The 20,010-nt window shown below is 38.9% G+C and overlaps 1 protein-coding gene across 1 annotated transcript in view; it reads left to right on the plus strand.

The window, feature by feature from the left end:
* ARHGEF3 (Rho guanine nucleotide exchange factor 3) overlaps positions 1–20,010 on the plus strand; it is a 107,384-nt gene that overhangs the window by 3,424 nt on the left and 83,950 nt on the right. Inside the window, exon 2 of the mRNA XM_088171517.1 lies at positions 8,522–8,617. Within this exon, the coding sequence (XP_088027643.1) occupies positions 8,529–8,617 (89 nt within the window). The 5' untranslated portion in view covers positions 8,522–8,528. The remainder of the gene's footprint in view (positions 1–8,521; positions 8,618–20,010) is intronic.

Here is a 20,010-nt window from a genome sequence, read left to right on the forward strand (position 1 = left end):
CCCATGTAGTGTTCCTTCAGAATGTTTTGTCTGGACTATCACCTGTTTCCTGAAGATGACAACCAGCTGTTTGGACAGAGTGTATATTGGGGGTGACTGACTCCTTCTGCTTGTGTGTGGCCTTTATGTGGGACATGTTAAAGGCACGTAGGAATTGCAGCACCAGCACCTTTATGTGGACTCTGCAGTGATGAGGGATCCAGGCCTGGCATCTCCCTGTGAACTGTGAGGTTCTTAGGTGAGGATGAGCCCTAAAATGCTTTGCCTACAGAAGTAGGTGCTGTCAAAATTAACATTTGCTGATGCTCCATAGATAAGTAATTAATAGCCAAGAAGAAAACACCAACTCAAGTGAGTTGATTGTTGTGTGAAGGGGTGATCTTACAAACTTTCCTATCTTGGCTTGGGTTCTAAAAACTTTCCCATGTAGGTTTGGATTCTGACTGTGCTTAGCAATTGCAGGTGAAAAGCCTTAAAGACTCAATTTTAGGGCAATGCAACTCTTTGTCTGCCTTTCAACGTATTAAAAAACCAAGAATATAATGCAAGGCAAACTTGATGAACTTCAATTAAATTTATTAAACTGTACATAAATCCTGAATGAAATAATTGTGATTATTAAGACAGTGGGCTGAAAGCATCATCATTTTAATTTTAGGCAGAAAATATGACTGCTTCTAGGCAGATAAAATTTGAACCTGCTGCCATTTCCTGGCAGTGATGATTCTGTTAAAGGGAAAAAAGTGTTGTGTTTGTCTCAACTGTGGTGGTATTTCTCTTGATTTTCATTTGTTCTTTATGTATTTTTGTTGAGGATAAACATCTTAATTATGGAGGAAGCAGAAATATGCTGAAAGGATGAGAAGAATATGAAGAAAAGGGACAGTGGTTGCATTAATTTCATACTGGACATGCATGCTCTATCTTTTTATTTTTTCCCTTGAGTTTCTTTTACCATGAAAAAGATTTAATTTCAGAGCTAGTTTCAGAAAATGCATCTTTTTTGTCTAGTAAGTTGTTCCTTAAATTGACTTAGCTTTGCATAGCCCTTGTAATATTCTTTACAGAAACAGCAAAAGTTACTTCTGGAAATAATTTTCCTTGAGACAAAATCTAGATTTACAAAAAACATAGAAAAAAATCTTTGTGTTTTATGGTTACAGCTTTTGAATAGACACTTAGTGCTTGCTTTCAAATACAGACGTTTGAGGAGGATAGAGTTAAATAAATCTCAAATTGCTGGTTGTATGAGTCACTAAATTGGGAACATAAATACTCATATTCTTTGGAAAGGACCTCTCAACATTGTTTTCCTGCATAGTGTCAGCTGCAAAACACAATACAATATGTTTAGCTTAATACTAGTTGTATTTGCATTTGAAATCATAGTTTATAATAAAAGTCAGATAACCTTTTGCATGTTAAACTGACCGAGGGCTAGCTTTAAGTCTCCAGTGGAAGCTGCATTATCATACTCTTGTGTTCTGTTTGCTTGCTTTGCTGAAAAGAAATAAAAACTTGGAGAGGGGTAAAGGGTAAAGAAATGGGCAGTGCTGGAGAAATCTCCCTGCATGCTGATAGAAGGAATAGGTTGTTTTGTTTGGTGTCTGGTGCTGAAGCCAGAGACTTGAAATAAGAACATCTGGATCTTTTAGTCCAGAGAGAAACAGATTTGTCTCCGGATGACAAAAGTAATTTTAACACCAATGGCAAAAATAAAATCTTGATATCTATGTGTCTTGAATAGAGTATAGTACTTAGTGTTCTCTGTATTCTACTTAAACAGTATATTTCATTTTGTGTGTGTATCTTCTGCATTTCAAACCTTCTCTTTAAAATGCTTTGTTGAAATCTTTGCAAATGTTTCATAATGTTAAATTTTGTCCTAATCAGATGAGTGGTTTGGTTGCATGTTTTAACATATGAGAGTACTGAAGCCTTAATATTTTTTGTTGTTGTTGTTGACAAGGCAATCAACTACCATGCTTAAAATGACAACAAAGCTCGCAAACATTCCCTATTGTGCCCTGCACTGCTCAAGTTTGACTTGAAACCACTGGCAGCTCCTGGTAACTGCACATTGGAGAGTGAGGATGGGTCCTTGCTCCTTTTTCATGGCAGTGATGGACTATATAATATAATATAATATGATGATGTGCAAGACAGACTAAACCAGTATTCTCAATTCTTTCTTGTTCTTTCTTGAGTAATAACCTGTTTAGGAAAATCACTGTTTATAATTTGGGAAGAGAACGTGTGCATGTGCCTGCCTGTGGTGTCCCTGATATTGCTGTCTTACCATAGAAATGCATTTAAAAAGTTCTGAAAGCTGTGTGAGAGGTAACCCTGTCGTCTCTTTGATGCTGGGAACCTTCTCCAGGGGCTTTCATTGCCGGTGATGTTCCATGGATTACAATGTAACTGGTTGCCTTCCATTTCTTTTGGTATTTTTCAGGGCAAAGAGCTAAGGCTCCGTTGACCAAAGGACTGGTTCATGTTGCCTCATATTGGGCTGTATTTCTCCAGCATGGTGCACTCTTTAATGTCAGTTTTCTTTTACCTGTTAATATATTTTGTGCTGAGAATAAGTACAACATTCATGCTATCTCAGAACTAAATGTTGTCTTTTCTATATGCTGGATAGACTGTCTCACTGTCTATAGCAACTGTGTGTCTATGGGAGAGGGAGCCAAGCTCAACACTTGCTGTGAAGCAGGATCATGCCATTACTTTAAAGCTGCTTCTCTGTCACCTTGAAGAGTTCTGACAGATTCACCAAAATGTGTAGCATCTGTGGTTCTCTGAACTGCTGCCTCAAAATATATCTTTGTATATATGCTTCTGTAAAGTACCTGTAGAAAATTTAACTTCATTTTTGAAGAGGACAGAAGGCGTTTATTTTTAATAGGATGCCTTCAGAACAGGAACAAAACCCCTCAAAAATAGGTATTTGAAAAGGTTCTCCAAAACATCGTTCTTTAAAGCATCAGGTGCATTTTTAAAGACTCCAGGAGGGTAAGCAATAATATGCCACATGTGTTCATTGAGGTCAAAAATTGAAATAACCATGGTGTGTGTGAAACCAAGTATGCTGCATGGATGACTTGGATTGAAGCAGTCACATAAAGAGGAATTCTCAGCACTGGCTGCTACATTGAAATATTCTTCAAGAGCTTCTTGAGTTCTCACCTGGTTTCACTGAAGTGTGCTGCAGTGGCATAAAAACATTTTGCAACTGCCATCTCTGAGAGTCTTAGAAAAACAATTTGAAGAAAGACTGTTTTTCAAATTTGTTGTTATTCAGTGAAATAGTGAAGTTTGGTTTAAAGTTTAAATGTGCCCTTTAACTGTTTGCCTAAGGCGGCAGCTGGCTGGGAGCTGAGTGCTTTTGAGATGGGAGATACTTGTGTTTGCTCACTTGGGGTGTGGAAACGTGGCTTTTCAGAAAGCAATGCAAGGCTAAATATGTTCATTTACTTAGAAATAGCAGATTTTGGGCAGTTAGTAAGGAAATGGGAACGGGCTCTTTAGAGATGTTACACTACACCTGCTAACTGGTAATGGGCTCTTCAGGCTTTGTGGTCATAAAGACATTTGCTTCAGAGAATGATAGTGAGTAACACATCTTTTTCCTTGTAGTAGATGCACATTATTGCCCCTTACATAGTGATGATACTGCCTTATTTTTCATTAAAAAGAATAATAGTTTCTGCATTGAGGGTTCTTAGAGTTCAGAAAATATTTTATTTTTCCTCATGGTTTTCCTATCAGCTAAGTATAACGAGATACTATTTCAACAATGCGAAGCATTTTAGTGAGGGTGAGGAACTGTGGGAACGTGTTTCATCAGAAGATATTAATTATTTTTGCTTTAACTGTAGTGAACAGCTGTTGAATGATATGTTATTTTTTAACTACGGCTACTGTGAATATCTTGTCTAGAGATACAAATAGGGTGTGGAGGGAAAGGCAAAAAATATTTTTAGCCCGAGGATCAAAGTGTATCTACACTTAGTAACACAAGGGGAGGGGGAAAAAAGGCAGAGAAGAAAATGGGCTTTGTGTAGGGAATCAATTTTAACAAGATTGGCTAATACTTACCCCATTCTTCCAGATATAAGTCAGGTTTGAGCCTGTGGGGTGTTGTGACTTCAATACTTTTCTTGAACTTGCTCATGTTTTTCTGTTCAAGCGATCCTGCAGGGCAGTTCTGTGCAGGTGTTCAGGGGCTTGAGTGCTGTGCTACACTAGAGCCTTTCCCCTGGCTTTGTTTTTGTCCACTTAAGGGCAATTGCAGAACTCCCAAAATTAAATACAAATGAATAAAATGTACTTCAATATAGCACTTGTCGGTATTTGAGCCAGTGGCTTACCACTGCTGGGCTTTTCTCTGCCATTATGAGGTGTAAGAATCTACTCTAAGGCAGATGGACTGACAAGGCTTCAGATAAACAGAGTTGATATTTTTAATGGAAGCATAGAAGAGATAACATAAGAGAATTTTAGGGTTCATGGTTCCCTCTGAGAACTCTAGTGTTAAGCAACCTATACTTGGTCATAGAAGACTAAGTATCCTGAATTTCAGATGTCTCATCAAAGCCAGCAAGGATGTTTCTTCAAGTTTCCTCAGTAAGACAGAGAGAGTAGTGATAAACTTAGTTGCTGTAAATAAACTCTCTGGCATTGTTTTCCTGTGTTTTTGTTCTGCAGTTACATTTTGCCCACTTCCTGCTATTACAGCACAATCTCCAGGACAGCATCTAATTCAAGAGCATGTCCCTTATCTGGAACAGGCAAGGTTCAGTGTGCAGAGGCTGAGGAACAGAATGCATCTGAGCAGTCTCTTAAATTAATATTCATTGACTTGTCTTGGCGTCTGGCTCCAAGTTATTAAGAGGGAAGATGATAGATTTATTTTCCTCCTTCAGGTTTCATCATGAACCTTGCCTATGCCATAAAGTTCAAGTCCAAACAAGAGCTGGATGGTGATACAAAACGAGGCACCTGTGAACAGCATTTTTTTCCTGAACATTGTTCTTTTGCTTCTTGAGTTGCATTTTGTTTTCTAAGTTGCTGCTGTTACTGGAGGCTGATTTTGGGGATAGTGGTAGTATTCTTATTGTGTGAAGATATATATATTTTTAAAATATATGCAAAGTTTTCCTTTGCTAGTTTTAGCTTTCATTTTGTGTGGCTCACTTAGAATATGAACAATAGTTTTTAGAGATTAAAAGCCTTACAATTTTCTTTCTGCTAAAAGGAAAAATTTCAGTTTTATTTTAGACCTACTGAAGCAATATGTGTTCACTGGAAATATGTCTATAAAATATTCTTAATGCTTGAAAAAAATATATTCCCCTTGTAGAAATTTAAATAATTTTATTTGTTTTTTACTAAAAAAATTTATTTATTCTCAAGAAAGGGTCTTAAGGAAACTCTGTGGCACATGATTAAGGAGAGAATCTACAGGCTGAGAATTTTTGTCTGAAATTACTTTCAAGTAAGAGAAGTAGTGGTAATATTTGATATCCCTGGCTTACTAAAGTGTTGACAGATACCAATTTTCTGTTTGCCATTTAGAAACTAAAAAACTTTTGATGTTTTGACAAGGCCATAAAACTTGTAAGTATTGTGGGGATCAGCTGTTTAATTACCTGTTCCTCCTGACAGAGAGTGAAGGAGGCCTGTGCAGACCTGTTGAGAGGAGCAGTGTGACAGGAGTGTGTCCCCAAAGCTTGTCTGACTCACTGCTGCCCACCCTCCAGAGCGTGGCTGGGGACAGCTGCTGGATGGCAATCCTGCCAAAGCCTGGCATGGATGGCAATCCTGCCAAAGCCTGGCATGGATGGCAATCCTGCCAAAGCCTGGCATGGATGGCAATCCTGCCAAAGCCTGGCATGGATGGGTCCTGCCAAAGCCTGGCATGGATGGCAATCCTGCCAAAGCCTGGCATGGATGGATCCTGCCAAAGCCTGGCATGGATGGCAATCCTGCCAAAGCCTGGCATGGATGGGTCCTGCCAAAGCCTGACAGTGCTGTCCACCTCCACAGACAGTCACCAAGGGGTGTGACTGGCAAGGAGCTGATGCAGGCAGAAGTCACTCAAGGTGCACAGTGTGCTGCTGCTATTGTCAGATATCAGCCTGGGAACGTGAGCCAGTTGAGGAGTTTGACCAGATGTATTCCTCTGGAGTACTTTATGTGGTTTTCTTTTGTAGAGCATCTCAGAACAGAAATTAGGTTAATGCTTAAATAATAAATTTCATTTATTTTCTGTTTGATCCATGTCAACTTTTATCATCAATTGTTCATAGAAAAGAATAATACAGTAACTTTTTATCTATTCTAGCCTCTGCTTTCGCTCTAGGTTGAGTGTGGAAGTCTCAGTGCAGAGATATGTATGGAGTGTTGGCTTGGATATTTCCTAGGTTGGGGAGGAGGGTGCTGAAAACAGCTTTTTTTTTTTTTTTTTTTTAGTCATACATTGAACAGTTGTACTGCTCTAGTACCAGCTCACGAGAAAAAAGTGGGAGTTGCACCTTTTTTTGCTGGAACGGCAACCTTGTGGTTTTGTAATCAGAATCTTTGACCTTCCAACTTTGAGAGTTAATGGACTGCTTCTAACCTGCTAACCTTTGATCTTACTGGTACAGGTGACTTGTAAAAGGAGGTAAAACTCTTGTTGGCAAAACTTGTGTGATCATTGAAGAATCTGGGCTTTCCCCAGGTTAGGAAATTGCTTCCTCAAGAAAGGGAACTTTGCAGAAGGTGTTAGGTATTAACTCTTGCATTATTACTTTAACATGTATTTAAGAAAAATTCTTTTCTTCCTGTGCTGTTATAGACTGGAGAGGCAAGTAATACTTAAGTTTTCAACATATGTTGCTGCTGAGCCACTTTTAGAATTAAATTTTTTTTTGTGTGGATTTGTTTGATGGGGTTTTTGTGTTGTTGATTTGGTTGAGGATTTTTGGTTTTGGTGGTTTGGTTTTATCTGTGTGGCATTTTTGTTTGTTTTTTTCTTACTTTTCATTCAGAATTGAGAATCAGGAGTAAAGTTGAGGTCAGGCACTGATTCAAAAGAAGGTCAGATGGCTGAGTCTCTGTTCCTGCCCTCACAGAGGTGAGGCTTCTGTTGTTTTCCAATCCAGAATAGTTTTTTGGATCCGTTAAACAAGATTTCAAGCCTGAAATAGACTTTTATCCCTCTCTATTATGAGGGATGTTTAAAAAATGCAAGATTAAGGACTTGTTCTTGCAAATCTATTCTGTTTGCTCTGAAGGGTCAGTGCCACAGGCTGTGTTCACAGCAAGAGGCCGGCTAAAACAAGACATTAATGTCAGTAAGGAACAAAGTTTGGTTGCTGGTCCTGGGACAGGGCTTTGCCAGGGCTGTTTATCCACTCTTGCATGGGCAGACTTTTGAAACCAAGATGAGCATTCTCTTCAGAGCATTTTAATTTGTTGTTTAGTTTGTGGATCATCTGCCAGTGATGGGATGTGTGTCCTGTACTGATTTTCATGCTGTCCCTGAAATCTGTCATGTTAGATTTTGACCCAGGTTTTGCACAGGTTAAACCAGCTTTTTAATGGTTCTTTGTACCTACTTGAAAAAAGTGAGGGATTATTATCTTGACAAGCATAGTTTATTTTCTGGTTATATACTAGTAGGTATTAATTAATATAGAGTTGAGCCTGATTTCTGTTAATTAGTTAGGTCTTGTGCTGATCATAATACAAACCAGGTGTCAAATCAAGTTGAATAAGATGACTGATAGCTAAAAATATCCCCCTCCTTTAAAAGAAAGTGGGAGTAGGTAGAGAAGCTGTACGACTCAGAAGTTTCAGGTTAACATTTTGGATCCTGTTATTAAAAAATGATTACTGTTTCATGGTGGAATTAACTTGCATTGTGTGGAATCTTCATTTGTTCTTGCCATACTCAAGTCATTTACTGGAAACTTTGACCATATAGACGTTTTGTAAGAGGTGTAACTTGGGAATTGCTATTGCAATTGGAATATGTCTGTGCTGTTTTAGAGAGGGACTTCAGCTATGAATTAACTGTTATTTTCTGCAAATCAGCAAAGTATGATCTTAAGTTATTAAAATATGCTGAAAAGCTTCTGTAAATCTTTACATGTTAGAAATTTAATATTTCTCCCCCGTGTTGTGTGTGTGGATCATTCCACAGCAGTGCTGGCTGTGGCTGCTGCTCTGAATTAACAGAACTGGATACAGGCTTGCTGACATCAACTCTCTTGGCATGTGCTCAAAAAAGTAAACAGAAGACAATCAGTGTTGGGTTTGGCATAACTAGCAAGTCCATAAAACTGCCAAATCCTTCTCAGTGTATTCATCCAATTAATCACATTGATGTAGGACATTCACTTAAATAAGTAAAACATACTGTATCTGGATTTTAAAAGTTCTTGTCTTAAAGTTTCCATTTTCTACTTAATTAGTAACCACAATTTTTACTTAAATAGCATTTTTCTTGTTTTTTGATGTTCTTTTGTAGAAAAAAAATGAATTCTGAAAGCTCAGCCCTTACCATGAGTAGCCCTACTGTAATAAACCAGTGTGCCAGAGGAGGAATGGAACAAGAAAAAGTTTGGTAAGCTTTACTTCTAATTTTCTAAGAGGTTAGTAGACAGCAATACTGGAGATGTAGTTTGAATATTAAGTAAAATAATTACTTGTTATAACTGATGCATTAAGTCTGCATTATTTAACAACAGAGAAGGAACAAGGGAAATTTTTAATTTTGGTTTTAAGTTTTTAGCAGATGACATGGTACAGGGTGTCATGGGGGATGGGCTGTGGAAAAACTCCTGTTCACTTCAGCAGTGCAGCAGTTGTGCTCAGGGAATCTTTCACATATGGCAAATGTTTTAATCTCCAATGCTGCAGCCATGCTGGTACCAGCACCTTCAGTGCTGTGAGGCTCCTGACATTCCTGCCCTGGGAGACATTACAAAGTCAATAGTTTCTACTTTGTGTATAGGAAAAAAATTTACTCTGTGCTGGACGAAAAAAGCAATTGCAGTGTTAAATGGTAGACGTGGACAAACAATTTTTTTGGTGAAAATTGCCATAGACAATGCAATTTTTAGCACTGGATTTGTGTTTTCATGAAGGGAGCAGGGTGTTGAAAAAGCTTTGAGACTATTCCACCTGGATTAATGAGAGCCTTTTTTTGAGAGCCTGCTGGTTTTTACTTGCTGTTGTTTGCTAGGGTTTTTTTACATTATTTATTTACTATGTGACAAATCAGTAAATTCCTGACAGGATACATGACAGCCATATGGAAAAAACCTACCTTATGTTGTTTTTGTAGTCTGAGAAATACTCTTAAAAAGTTAAGAATTAAAGAAATATTAGCAAATGAATGTTCTGTTTCCTGTTGCATGCTTGTCAAGAAATCAAGATTTTTTTTTTTTTGCTTTGGTTTTATGTAATATTAAATTAACAACATCAAAGTAGTTTCTTTTAAGCATTTCTTCTGGAACATTCTCGACAAAATCTTTGGATGAAAGGGCAGGATGAGGAAAAACTGTGAGCTTCCCTCCTGAGTCACAAATCTACTGAGGGGTGGAAAATTGACACAAATACTTTTTTTGTTTGATATCTTTGCTGATTTTTATATCCTGCTTGTGGTATTATCTGGGGACATTTCTGTTTAATGTCTTTATCAATGATCTGCATGAAGAGATGGAAGGCACCCTCAGCAGATTGCACCCCAAGTCAGGTGGGAGTGTTGATCTGCTGGAGGGCAGGAGGGCTCTGCAGAGGGATCTGGACAGGCTGGATCACTGAGCCAAGCCCAGTGGTGTGAGGTTCCACAAGGTAAAGGTGGATCCTGCCTTTGGGTCACAACCCCCTGCATCTCCAGGCTGGGGACAGGCTGGAAAGCTGCTCAGTGGAAAAGGATCTGGGGGTGCTGGTTACAGCAGCTGAACAGGAGCCAGTGTGTGCCCAGGTGGCCAAGAAGGCCAGTGGCATGCTGGCTGTATCAGCAATAGTGTGGCCAGCAGGACCAGGGCAGGGATTGTCCCCCTGTACTGGGCACTGTTGAGGCCACAGCTCCAATCCTGGGCTCAGTTTTGGGCCCCTCACTACACAAAATCATTGAGGGGCTGCAGTGTGTCCAGAGAAGGGAAACAGAGCTGGGGAAGGGGCTGGAGCACAAGGCTGATGAGGAGCAGCTTGGGGAATTGAAATTGTTTAACCTGGAGAAAAGGAGACCCAGGGAGGACTTTACCAATAGCACTGTGATGCCTGTCTGGTTAGGTTTCTAAAATACTATTTTTTTATTCCGGGGGTCTGTGAATACTACAGAGCTGAATGAGTATTATTTTTGTCAGCCTAATAAAGTGCAATGGTGCACTGCCTTACTGCATTGTTCATTTATTGTTGTTTATTTTTATTCATTGTCGGATTCTTGGAACTTATTTACATTCTGATGGTTCTGGGTTTATTTTCGTGAAAATGTGAGTATTGGTAAGGACTGGTGTTAGTCATAGGAAGATTGGAAATGTCTATTGTTAAAAGTATACAGTGGCAGGGTAATATATTCAATTAAGTCAAAAGGGCTCACAGAGAAAAGCCCTGAGCAAGACCTTATCTAGCATTTAAACATCACTTACAATGCATGTAAAAAGCTTTGATGTTGCATAAAGCCCCCTAGAAACAGAGAGGAGAGTAAATAATTGACTCAACCCCAGTTACCTTGTACAGCCATTAACCAAGTCTGCCATTCTGGTTCATCAGTGTTTCACATCTGCATACTTTGGTGCATCTACCAGATGAAAAAATAATTGAATTCTCAAACTTGCAATGCTTCACTTGGTTCTGTTGCTTTTTTCCCTCCCAACGTACATAAACAAGATTACAGCAGCAGTAGAATGCTGGTAGTAGCAGAAGTGTGACTGCTGTGAATATCTGATAACTGCAGGGTACCATGGCACAGATCATGTGTGAACCAAACTAAACTGCTCTTGATAAGCAGCAAGGTGGAGGAACGTGGTGGATGGTCATAACATCAACAATATCAGCTGTCTAGCTGGTGTGGAAGAGTGTTCAACAGTCAAGGCTTGAGAGCCTGGAAACTAGAAGCTCCTGATTTGGCAGATTCTTACTTTCTTAATGTTGAAAATTGCAAGAAAGGAACTAAAGATAAGGGAGCAAGTGGGAACTATGTCAATGCATCCACACTTTCTGTGAAAGTAGCTAGCTGGCACATGGTTTTTCAAAACAAATGTGCAGAATTAGAAATTTTCCAGGTGTCACTGTGTGTGGATTTTAAAACATGCTTCCTCTAGGCTGGGTGAAATCTTGCTAGTCACTCCTTCATCGTGTTACTTAGGATTAGGTCAGCAAGTATTTAATGATTTTAAAACTAATAATTGAAATATGATTCTGGATGTCTCATGACAGAGTTTTTGGTGCCTTGGCTTTCTATTTCTGCCTCCAAATACTCTGCCATGTTCCTTATGAAGTATGCAGTGTTCTGCTGTTTCTATGACAAAGTTTTCATAACTTTTAGACCAAATTTCTCTGAAAACTGTCCATGTTATGAATAAATAAATCTATAAATCTTAAAACTAACCAAACAAGCACTGTTATATGTGGACTCCAGTGTGTTCTGACTCTGTACATGACTTGGCTTAAACTGAGTTTGAGGACAGAAACTTCTTACATTTTTCAAAAAAAATATTTTTGTTTTATGCTGTAACAGATTGTTTTTGTTTCAGCTTTCCTTTCTAATCTAAGACTGCTGACTTTGTGTGGAAAGGAAGCTATTGAAACTCCAGTCCATAGAGTGAAAAGGAAGATATGCTTAGATACTGAATTTAGATATTGCAAAAAGTAATTTGAAACCCAGCTCCATCATTGCATACATTAAAAGAGAGCAGCTTACTGTCATATCTCAGTGTGCACATGTCTGGAAACTCTTTAGTATAGAAAAAGTAATTATTCTGGAGTGTTGTACTCCAGAGTAATTTGTATTTGTATATAATATGTACAGATTTATATTCAAATTTGTATTTGAAGTGCTTTTTGTTTGTTTGCTTTTTAAATAAGTTTATCTTTTTAAGAACGAAATAGAAATAACAGGGTCAACTGAGATTAAAACAATACTTGAACTGACATCCCCATGACTGAGTAAAAGCAAGCTAGGAAAGCAATGGTGAGCAGCAGCTGAAAATCTGCATCTTCACTTAATATGGAACAATGTAGATACCACATAGATGTTACCTTAATGCCTGTGGTTTTAATCACACAGCCCTTCTTGCTCCGTGAGGAGCAGAGCAGCTCAGTTGCTGCATTCTGAACCTCAGGGACAGGCAAGTGCACGAGGTGATTCGTAGCTTGTGTGGGAAGTGAGGTTTCGTGACAATAAATCATCATGACTCCCTTGCAGCTTTTGCCAGCTGCTAGTTGGTGAAGGAAGAATTATGTGTCTGGAATTACAGTAAGAAGAGAAACAAGTTTCACAGCTTTTCCCTGTTTCTCCTATATCCTTGTTTAATCAGTAGAAATGACTCATCCTGAAGAACTGAATTAAACTGGCTCTAATCAAGTGCAGTTTAACTGCAGATGTTTGATTACAAAAGGCACATACATGTTTGGGGAATACAAGGTTACAGTGTGTGCAAAAAGGAAGCCCTATAAATTACAGATTAACATTTCAGATAACTGAATAAAATTAATCTTATCTGCAAGAGGCCTTAAATTAGTTGCTTTCTAGTAATATCTTATTACAAAGAGAGAATATGCTTTTCTTGGAAAGGCAAAGAATATTCAGGATAGTTAGCATAAAATAACAATTATGACCAACTACTTTTAATAAAGCAGATAAATATTTACTGTTTATATATATATATATATATATATATATATATATATATAATCACTTGTATCTTACCTCACTTTCCTAGTTTATTTAAAGTACTTCTCTGTCCATAAAAGGAGTAGTAGAATTGAAAATTGTTACAAGGGAATCACTTGCATGGGGACTTGCAGCCTGAGACCAGTCCCTTAAAGGAAGTGGATGAAGATCCAGGAGAGTGACGTAGGAGATGGAGAGGGTGACTCATGAGCACACCCACAAACAGTGAGAGATGGGATGTGCTGAAATGGTTAAAGTAAGTGCACTCACCAACTGCTGACTTTGCCTCATGCACACATGAAATGGGCTTTGTAGCTGAAGAAAACATGCCCCAGAGGCAAGTACAAGTTTAAACATATGTTCAGTCATCGTGTCTTACAAAACTAAGTAGGGATTGCATTTCCTCCTCCTGGATGGGAGCAAAACGCTCTTGATTCTGCCCCGGGAGAGCCGCGCTGGGGCTGCCCCCGGCCCAAGCCCACGAGGTGGCAGCCTTGCTCCGGGTGAGCTGTGCCCGCTCCCTCCTGCCTGCTTTCCTTCCCCTTGGCTTTTCTCTGGGATCACATCAAGACATAGCAGCAGAGGTGAGTTACTAACTGCTTGTTAAAAACCACCTTACTAAACTATGGCTGCTGCTTGGTGGTTTTTTTACAGAGGATTCATTTTTTCTATTTTTTTGATGAAAGATTATTGCTCACTAGATTCCTGGATAAAGCTGCATTTTGTACATGTGATTACATTGTCTTAAGGTCATACTGCAAATAATTTTTGTTGATAGTGTGTCTCTTAAAACATTTGCTGCATACTTGATTATGACTATTGGGCTCTACCTGATTTTTCAGTGTCACATGTCTCTTCATTATAGCTGTTAGCTGAGGGAGGGAGTTACAACAAACGTTTCTCAAATACCTGATTGCTTCCAGTTGAATGTTAAGAAATTCTTATCCAAGTAAAAGGTAATGACATCTTTTGGCTGCCCTCAATGGTATTTTGTTTATGAACATGTGTTAGTGCACAGGCTGACGACATGGCTTTTGTACTCTGACAAATAAATTGAGTGTTCACAGGGAATGTATAGAGGGAGTAAAATACATTTCTTTATTAAAGAGCTGAGGAATGTCTTAAAACTGAAACTTTTACTTAGGAAAGAACTGCAAAAATCTGCCAGTCCATATGTTTTTAAAAAATATCTTCTTCTATTCTTCCATATGGGATATCCTGGTGAAGTCTAAAAAATAAGTTTACTAAGAAATGTCACTTTGGACTGTGTGAGTAACTCTCTTGGCTGGAACAGGAATCACTGGTACTGAGAAGCTGAATCTATATAGCTTTAAATAAGGAACCAGGCTTTCACATTTTGGTATGTTAATTTTTTTTCACTTACATTCATTCCCCCTCGACCCCCCCCACCCTGGAGTTAGAGAAGTGCGTGCTATCAGGATGATAAATAACACAGGTGACTAGATTTGGATCACCAATGTTAATAACTAATACACTGGGGAAGGAGGCCTCGCCATCCCTAACTCGGGTTTTGGTCATTTGTAAATTGAAATTATGATTATAGAGGATGAAAACATTTCCTTCAGTGCTGTCTTGCAAACGTCAAGTAAACGACTGCATAGTTTAGAGCAAGGATGAAATTTGTCATCTTAGTTCTTATTCATGCTATAGAGCCTAATTTTCTCATTCAGATATGCAGCATTTTGATGTATTTGCTTTTCCTTCTCCACTATCTTCTGAAAAAAACACACAAAAATTGCAGAAACAATAAAAATTTCTTGTTTAAAAATATGAAATGTGTTAATAAGCCAAGTAAAGGAAAACACTGCCTTCCCTCCTTCATAGTTGTCATGGCTTAACCCCTTAGTAATGACAATGTCATCAAAATTTGGGTATAAAACTCTAGCACTGTAATTTCAGTATTAGGAAGAAACATCACTTTTATTTTAGGTGCCAGATGTGAGAGGGATATTTCTGCCTAACCCACTGGCTAACACACTGGTTTGAATCTATGTGGCTTATACATATTCATTACATTTCCCAAGACTCATAAATACATGCTAAGCATTCACACAAATTCTTTTGCATATTCAAACCACTTCTTGGGCCTTATTTGCATTAGAGTAGGCATCTTTAGAGGGTCTCTGGTGGTCATTTGGGGAACATTCCATTCCTCAAATCATCCTTTTTTGGTCACAGGCCTCCAGTAAAAAAGTTTCTTTTCTTTGAGTGCACCCCAGCGTGGTCTGGCCAAGATGCAGCTTCTTATCAGCGTTGCTCAGGCCCACGGTCTTTAAGGCTGCAGTAACCACTGGCACACATTTATACAGGACTAAGCACTGTCCTGGTTTAGTTAAGGAATTCACAAGATTTAAACACTTTTTGTTACAATTAAAGCTTTTCCCAGCAATAGGAGTAATTGTAATTGAAGGGGCAGAGAAACAAGCCATGCACAGTATGGTTGCTCCCCAGACATTGACTGATGCCATCCCCATGCAGCCATTGGCCCCCTCCAGCTCCCTCTTACACTGGGCATGGCCTCCTGCCTTATGGAATATCCCTGTGGCCAGCTCAGCCCAGCTGTCCTGACCATCTCCAGCCCAGTTTCTTGTGAGCTCCTCACTGGCAGGGAGCAGACAGTGAGTGTGAGTTTCTGCTAATCACTTGGAAACATCTTGATTCTCTGTGTGGCTGCATGTGAATGTGTCTATATGAAGTGGGACTTTTTTAAAATGTAAAAACCCCCCAAGACCCAGTGATCTACCACTGATAACCATCTGTTTCCTGTATGCTTTCCCTACTTCTCTTTCTAAAGATTCTTGTCCTTGGTCATGATTCCTTTTCGCTAAGACTGCGGAATCTGTTCTTATAAACAGTCTGGTATTATTTTTATACTCATGTATTACAGTTGGGTTTCTAGCTAATACTCTAATACTGATAGGATGACTTCTGTCGTTCCCCCCTCCCCCCCCAAAAAAAAAAGAGTTCTTAGATATGCTTAGTTTAATTCTCTGGCTGGGAGCTGGTGATAGTTTTTAAGGAACACAAATGGTATTTCTTTGGGAATATTTATACATTGCAGTGTTTGGAAACAAGATCAGAAACAGAAGACTGATTTGTAATTTGATCTTTTCGTTGTGGGGGAGAGAAGGCTGGAGGGTATTACATTAACTGCATTTTCCTGTGGGCCCTGAAAATTTCAATAGGTAAGTGTTGTAAGAGACAATCATTTGAATAAGTACCTTTCAAGCTGAATACACTTGGTCGCATTGCAGTTCTCTGGGACACAAAAGACAGCTTTTCTGTATTAGGTTATCATTCAATTTCCTTAAAACTACACAAGAAAATTCCTCAGCAGACTCGTTTCTTTTGATGTGAAAAGAGAAAGCTGGTGTGAATTAGGAATATTAAAGTCATTATGAACAGAAACTGAATAAAAATATGTGACTAAAAACTACCTGCAAATATTTCAGAATATCCTCTTGTCTTGATTAGTATGAAGAACTCATGTTTTTCTTTCCTGACTTTGAACTTAATTATTATAAGAAGCACAAATTAAAAATTAACTTGATGTATTGGCAGGAATAGAGGTGGTTTGTTGTCACCTTTTCTGTCAGGCTTTGTTCTCTGTGGTGAAGGCCAGGAACTGACTGTATTTTATGAGCTGTCCAGTTAGCTATGTCTTCATTTAAATAAATGGATTCTATAGTTGTTTTTTAAAAAGTGAATTCAATTGCTACTATGCTTCTGAGTGTAGAGAAGATTTTGTTTCAAAGACTCCTTAATGGTTGTAAATTGCACTAAAAAGGAGGAGCTCTCCGTTTTTCTCCCCTGCCCCACTCTGCACAGAACAGTAAGATAAATGTGACTCTATCTTGAAAGCTATATAACGTGTTTCTATTCCACAGATTAAATGCAAGTGGGATATGACTAGATAGATTAAAAAAAGGAGAGAAGTTGCACTCAAGTTTTAAAAAACTGTTGTCTCTGTGCAATTTCATTGGATACATTCACATCTGACACTTGATAATCCATTATTTATTAGTGCACAGAGCTAGATCTGGTAGGTTTTACCTGGGCATGCTTGGGCATGTTTCCCTCCCTCTCAGATCTGCCGTTCTCTAACTCAATGCAGGGAGGGAGTCGCTAAGTCAACAACTAAGGGAGTTGTGTCGAAGTGCAGACAGGGAAAGTCATGATATGCTTTTATTGTATCTGTTCTGGTATATAGCACCTTCTCTGTCCCATCCATCAGATTTCATAAGTTTGGAGATTTTTTTTTCTTCCCCCGGATATCCTCCTTTATCTAAACTAGCAACTGACCCAAAGAGCTCTTTCATCTTCTTCCTCTGTGCTGACATGGGGGCGCACTGCATAACAAAACAGAAAATTGTGGGAAATACCCACCAATCTCCATACAGTGAAAGCAGGGAAGAAAAGATAGGCTTTATAGGGTTAAATTAGTTTATCATTAAACATTGAAATTTATTTGATGACCTGCTGGTTTATTATTCCTGAAATAACAGAATGGTGATAAACTCCTCCAGCAGTTGCTTTCCTCTGCTAGAATGTGATCTTTTCATTGTCGTGCTGGAGCAGGAGAGCAGCGAGGCAGGCAGGCTTTGGAATCGGGGACTGCGCTGTGCCCGGCCGGGGGCGCTCCTCACCTGGCACCTGCCCATCTGTTAACTTGGCTAAATATGTCATGGTTTAATTCCATTTTAGCTGTAGCCAAACTTCTCCCACGTACTGGACTTTGTTTGTCTTTTGTTTTGAAGGACTTGATATTACAATACTTGGTTTCGTGGTAGTTTTTTATCAAGGAATTGAAAAGGTAAATTCTTTACACCAGAAGCATTTCTTAGTCTCCTCTCTGTAGGTTATCTGTGTGTGGTTTTGCTCATAGTGTGTGTGTGTGGTGTATGGTACAGCTGGGCTTTTCTGACCAGCAGTGTCCTTCAGGTCTGTAGGTGTGCTTTGCAGAGCTTTCTCTTGTTGAGCAGGATTCTTTTGCAGCTAAGTAGCCTGTTCGCAAGCAGACAACTGTGAAATGTCGCCTGGCTCTGTACACTTAATTTGGAAAAATTGTATGTGCTACAATACTCCTTAACAGAATAGTGATTTTTTTATGTTTCTCTACTGATGTGTAATTTCATGTAACTGAATCAGCTGTCCCTGTCTCCCTGAGGAGCGCAGGCCACGAATGTTCAGCTGTTTGTTTTTCTCATAAAGGTAGGATGGGATAGGATGGGATTATGATTTTCTCCTACCATGCTCTTCCCTCAGGCCTTTCAGCAACTGACTTCTTCCTACAGAAACACATAATTGTCACAAAGGGCAGGTAGGAAGATTGACCAAAGACTTTAGAACTGGCAAAAACTTGTTTTGGATTCTGAATCTCTGATGTCCTTATTTATAGGAAATGGTCTTTTGTTAAATCTCATCAAAGTTCCTGAGTATTATTTCCTTGCCAATTTCAAGTCAAACTGTTTTAATTGGTGATTAAAATAATATGTTTTGCCCAGTAAGGAATCTGTGACTCCCTTGCCAAGATATTGGTAGTCTCCAAAACTGTCTAATCCATTATCAGGTCACAGTTAATTTCGGGTTTTGCATGGGCTAGGTGAATAGATGAGGATAGTTTGTAGCCTGCTGAAGCAACAAGCTGTGTTTCCCCTGAGGAGATGCTGATCTGTTTTCTCACTCAGCCTAACCCAGCAGTTTAGAAATTGCTCAGGTAAACAACACTGTGGTGCTGCAGAGCAAGATTTGGGATCAGTATGGATGCCGGCTGTCTTGCTTTGTTACAGATTTAATCAAGAGGAAATTTTAACAAAGCACGTGAGTTTCTTTTGTTTACAGTGCTAACTTGTGTAGGAAAACAAGCTCAGTTATTCAAGTGCCTGTATTTATTTAAAAGTGAAATATCTAAAATTTCAAGTTCTTCACACAGTACTTCCTACATGTTTTGAGATTTCTGAAAGAACAGAAAGGTTTTTGTGTGAAGCTGTTGTAAAAATGCTTACACCCACTTTTTATTATGTGTTAATTGTCTATTAGGCTTTGTAATTGGTGTGCAAAGATTGACACTCCTGATAACAGAACATGCTTACAATAAATGTCTGCTATGGTAATTTAATGCTTTAATAGCTTTTTAGCAATCAGTTACATCTGAAATGCACTATAGGGCAATTTTTTTTAACTGTGGCTTTTGCTCACAGTAGAACTCCATTAAAAGTGTACTACAACTCTGTTTATAGTCCAAAGCAAAGATGTAACTGCTTTGGTCTGGTTTCCATTTAAAAGTAAGTTAAAAATACTGCGATGCTTCTTTTCTGCGTTTTTTTTCACAGTGCAATTGAGTTTAGTGATCATCTTAAAGCTCTTTGTTTATATATCAGACACAGTATTAATGTTTATCTTTGTGGATAAGATTTAATATTTGATATTTATCACTTGCTAGTAATTTTAAATATTTCTCTCTTGAGAAAAGCCACCTGATTTTACAAACTTGGGCAAAAAATAATTTCATTTTTCCCCACATGGGGTGATTGATATGTTATGGCAATTTAAAGAACAGGCTTTTTTCCCCTATTCTGTAGGTTTACTTGAAGAATAAAGGTTATGGCACATTTTGAGTTTAAAGATTCAACCAAGTAACCACCCAAACTTTTAACTTTCTCAATAGGACATCAAGGGGCATGGCAGCTCAGAGTTCTGAAACCATTTTCTTTGCTTTTCAAGGTACCTCAGCAAGTCAGGCTTGCAGAAAGGTACATGAGTATGGTTTGAAGAGAGCCTGGTTTCCTCAGGAAATGACATGTCACTGTGCTGTTAGAGTCTTGCCAGCAACTTCTGAATTCATTGCCTAGTTTCGTTTTTCAGAAGATATAAAGATAGCAGAGCAAATGAGCTCCGATTGAACATGGCTGTGTGTGGGTTGAGGTGAGAGCTCCTGGTTGGCACCAGCGTGGCGAGGGAGGCCCCCAGAGTGTGGCCATTGCCATCCTTGGTGAAGAGCAGCAGCACAAGTGCAGTCCTGAGCTGCCCACAGCCCTGTCATGGCAGGAGGTCATGGAGGGGGTGAGTGCTGAGGTGTGGGACACAACCTGGGG

The sequence above is a fragment of the Sturnus vulgaris genome, chromosome 11 (genome assembly GCF_052056855.1).
Source record: "Sturnus vulgaris isolate bStuVul1 chromosome 11, bStuVul1.hap1, whole genome shotgun sequence".
NCBI lineage: Eukaryota > Metazoa > Chordata > Aves > Passeriformes > Sturnidae > Sturnus > Sturnus vulgaris.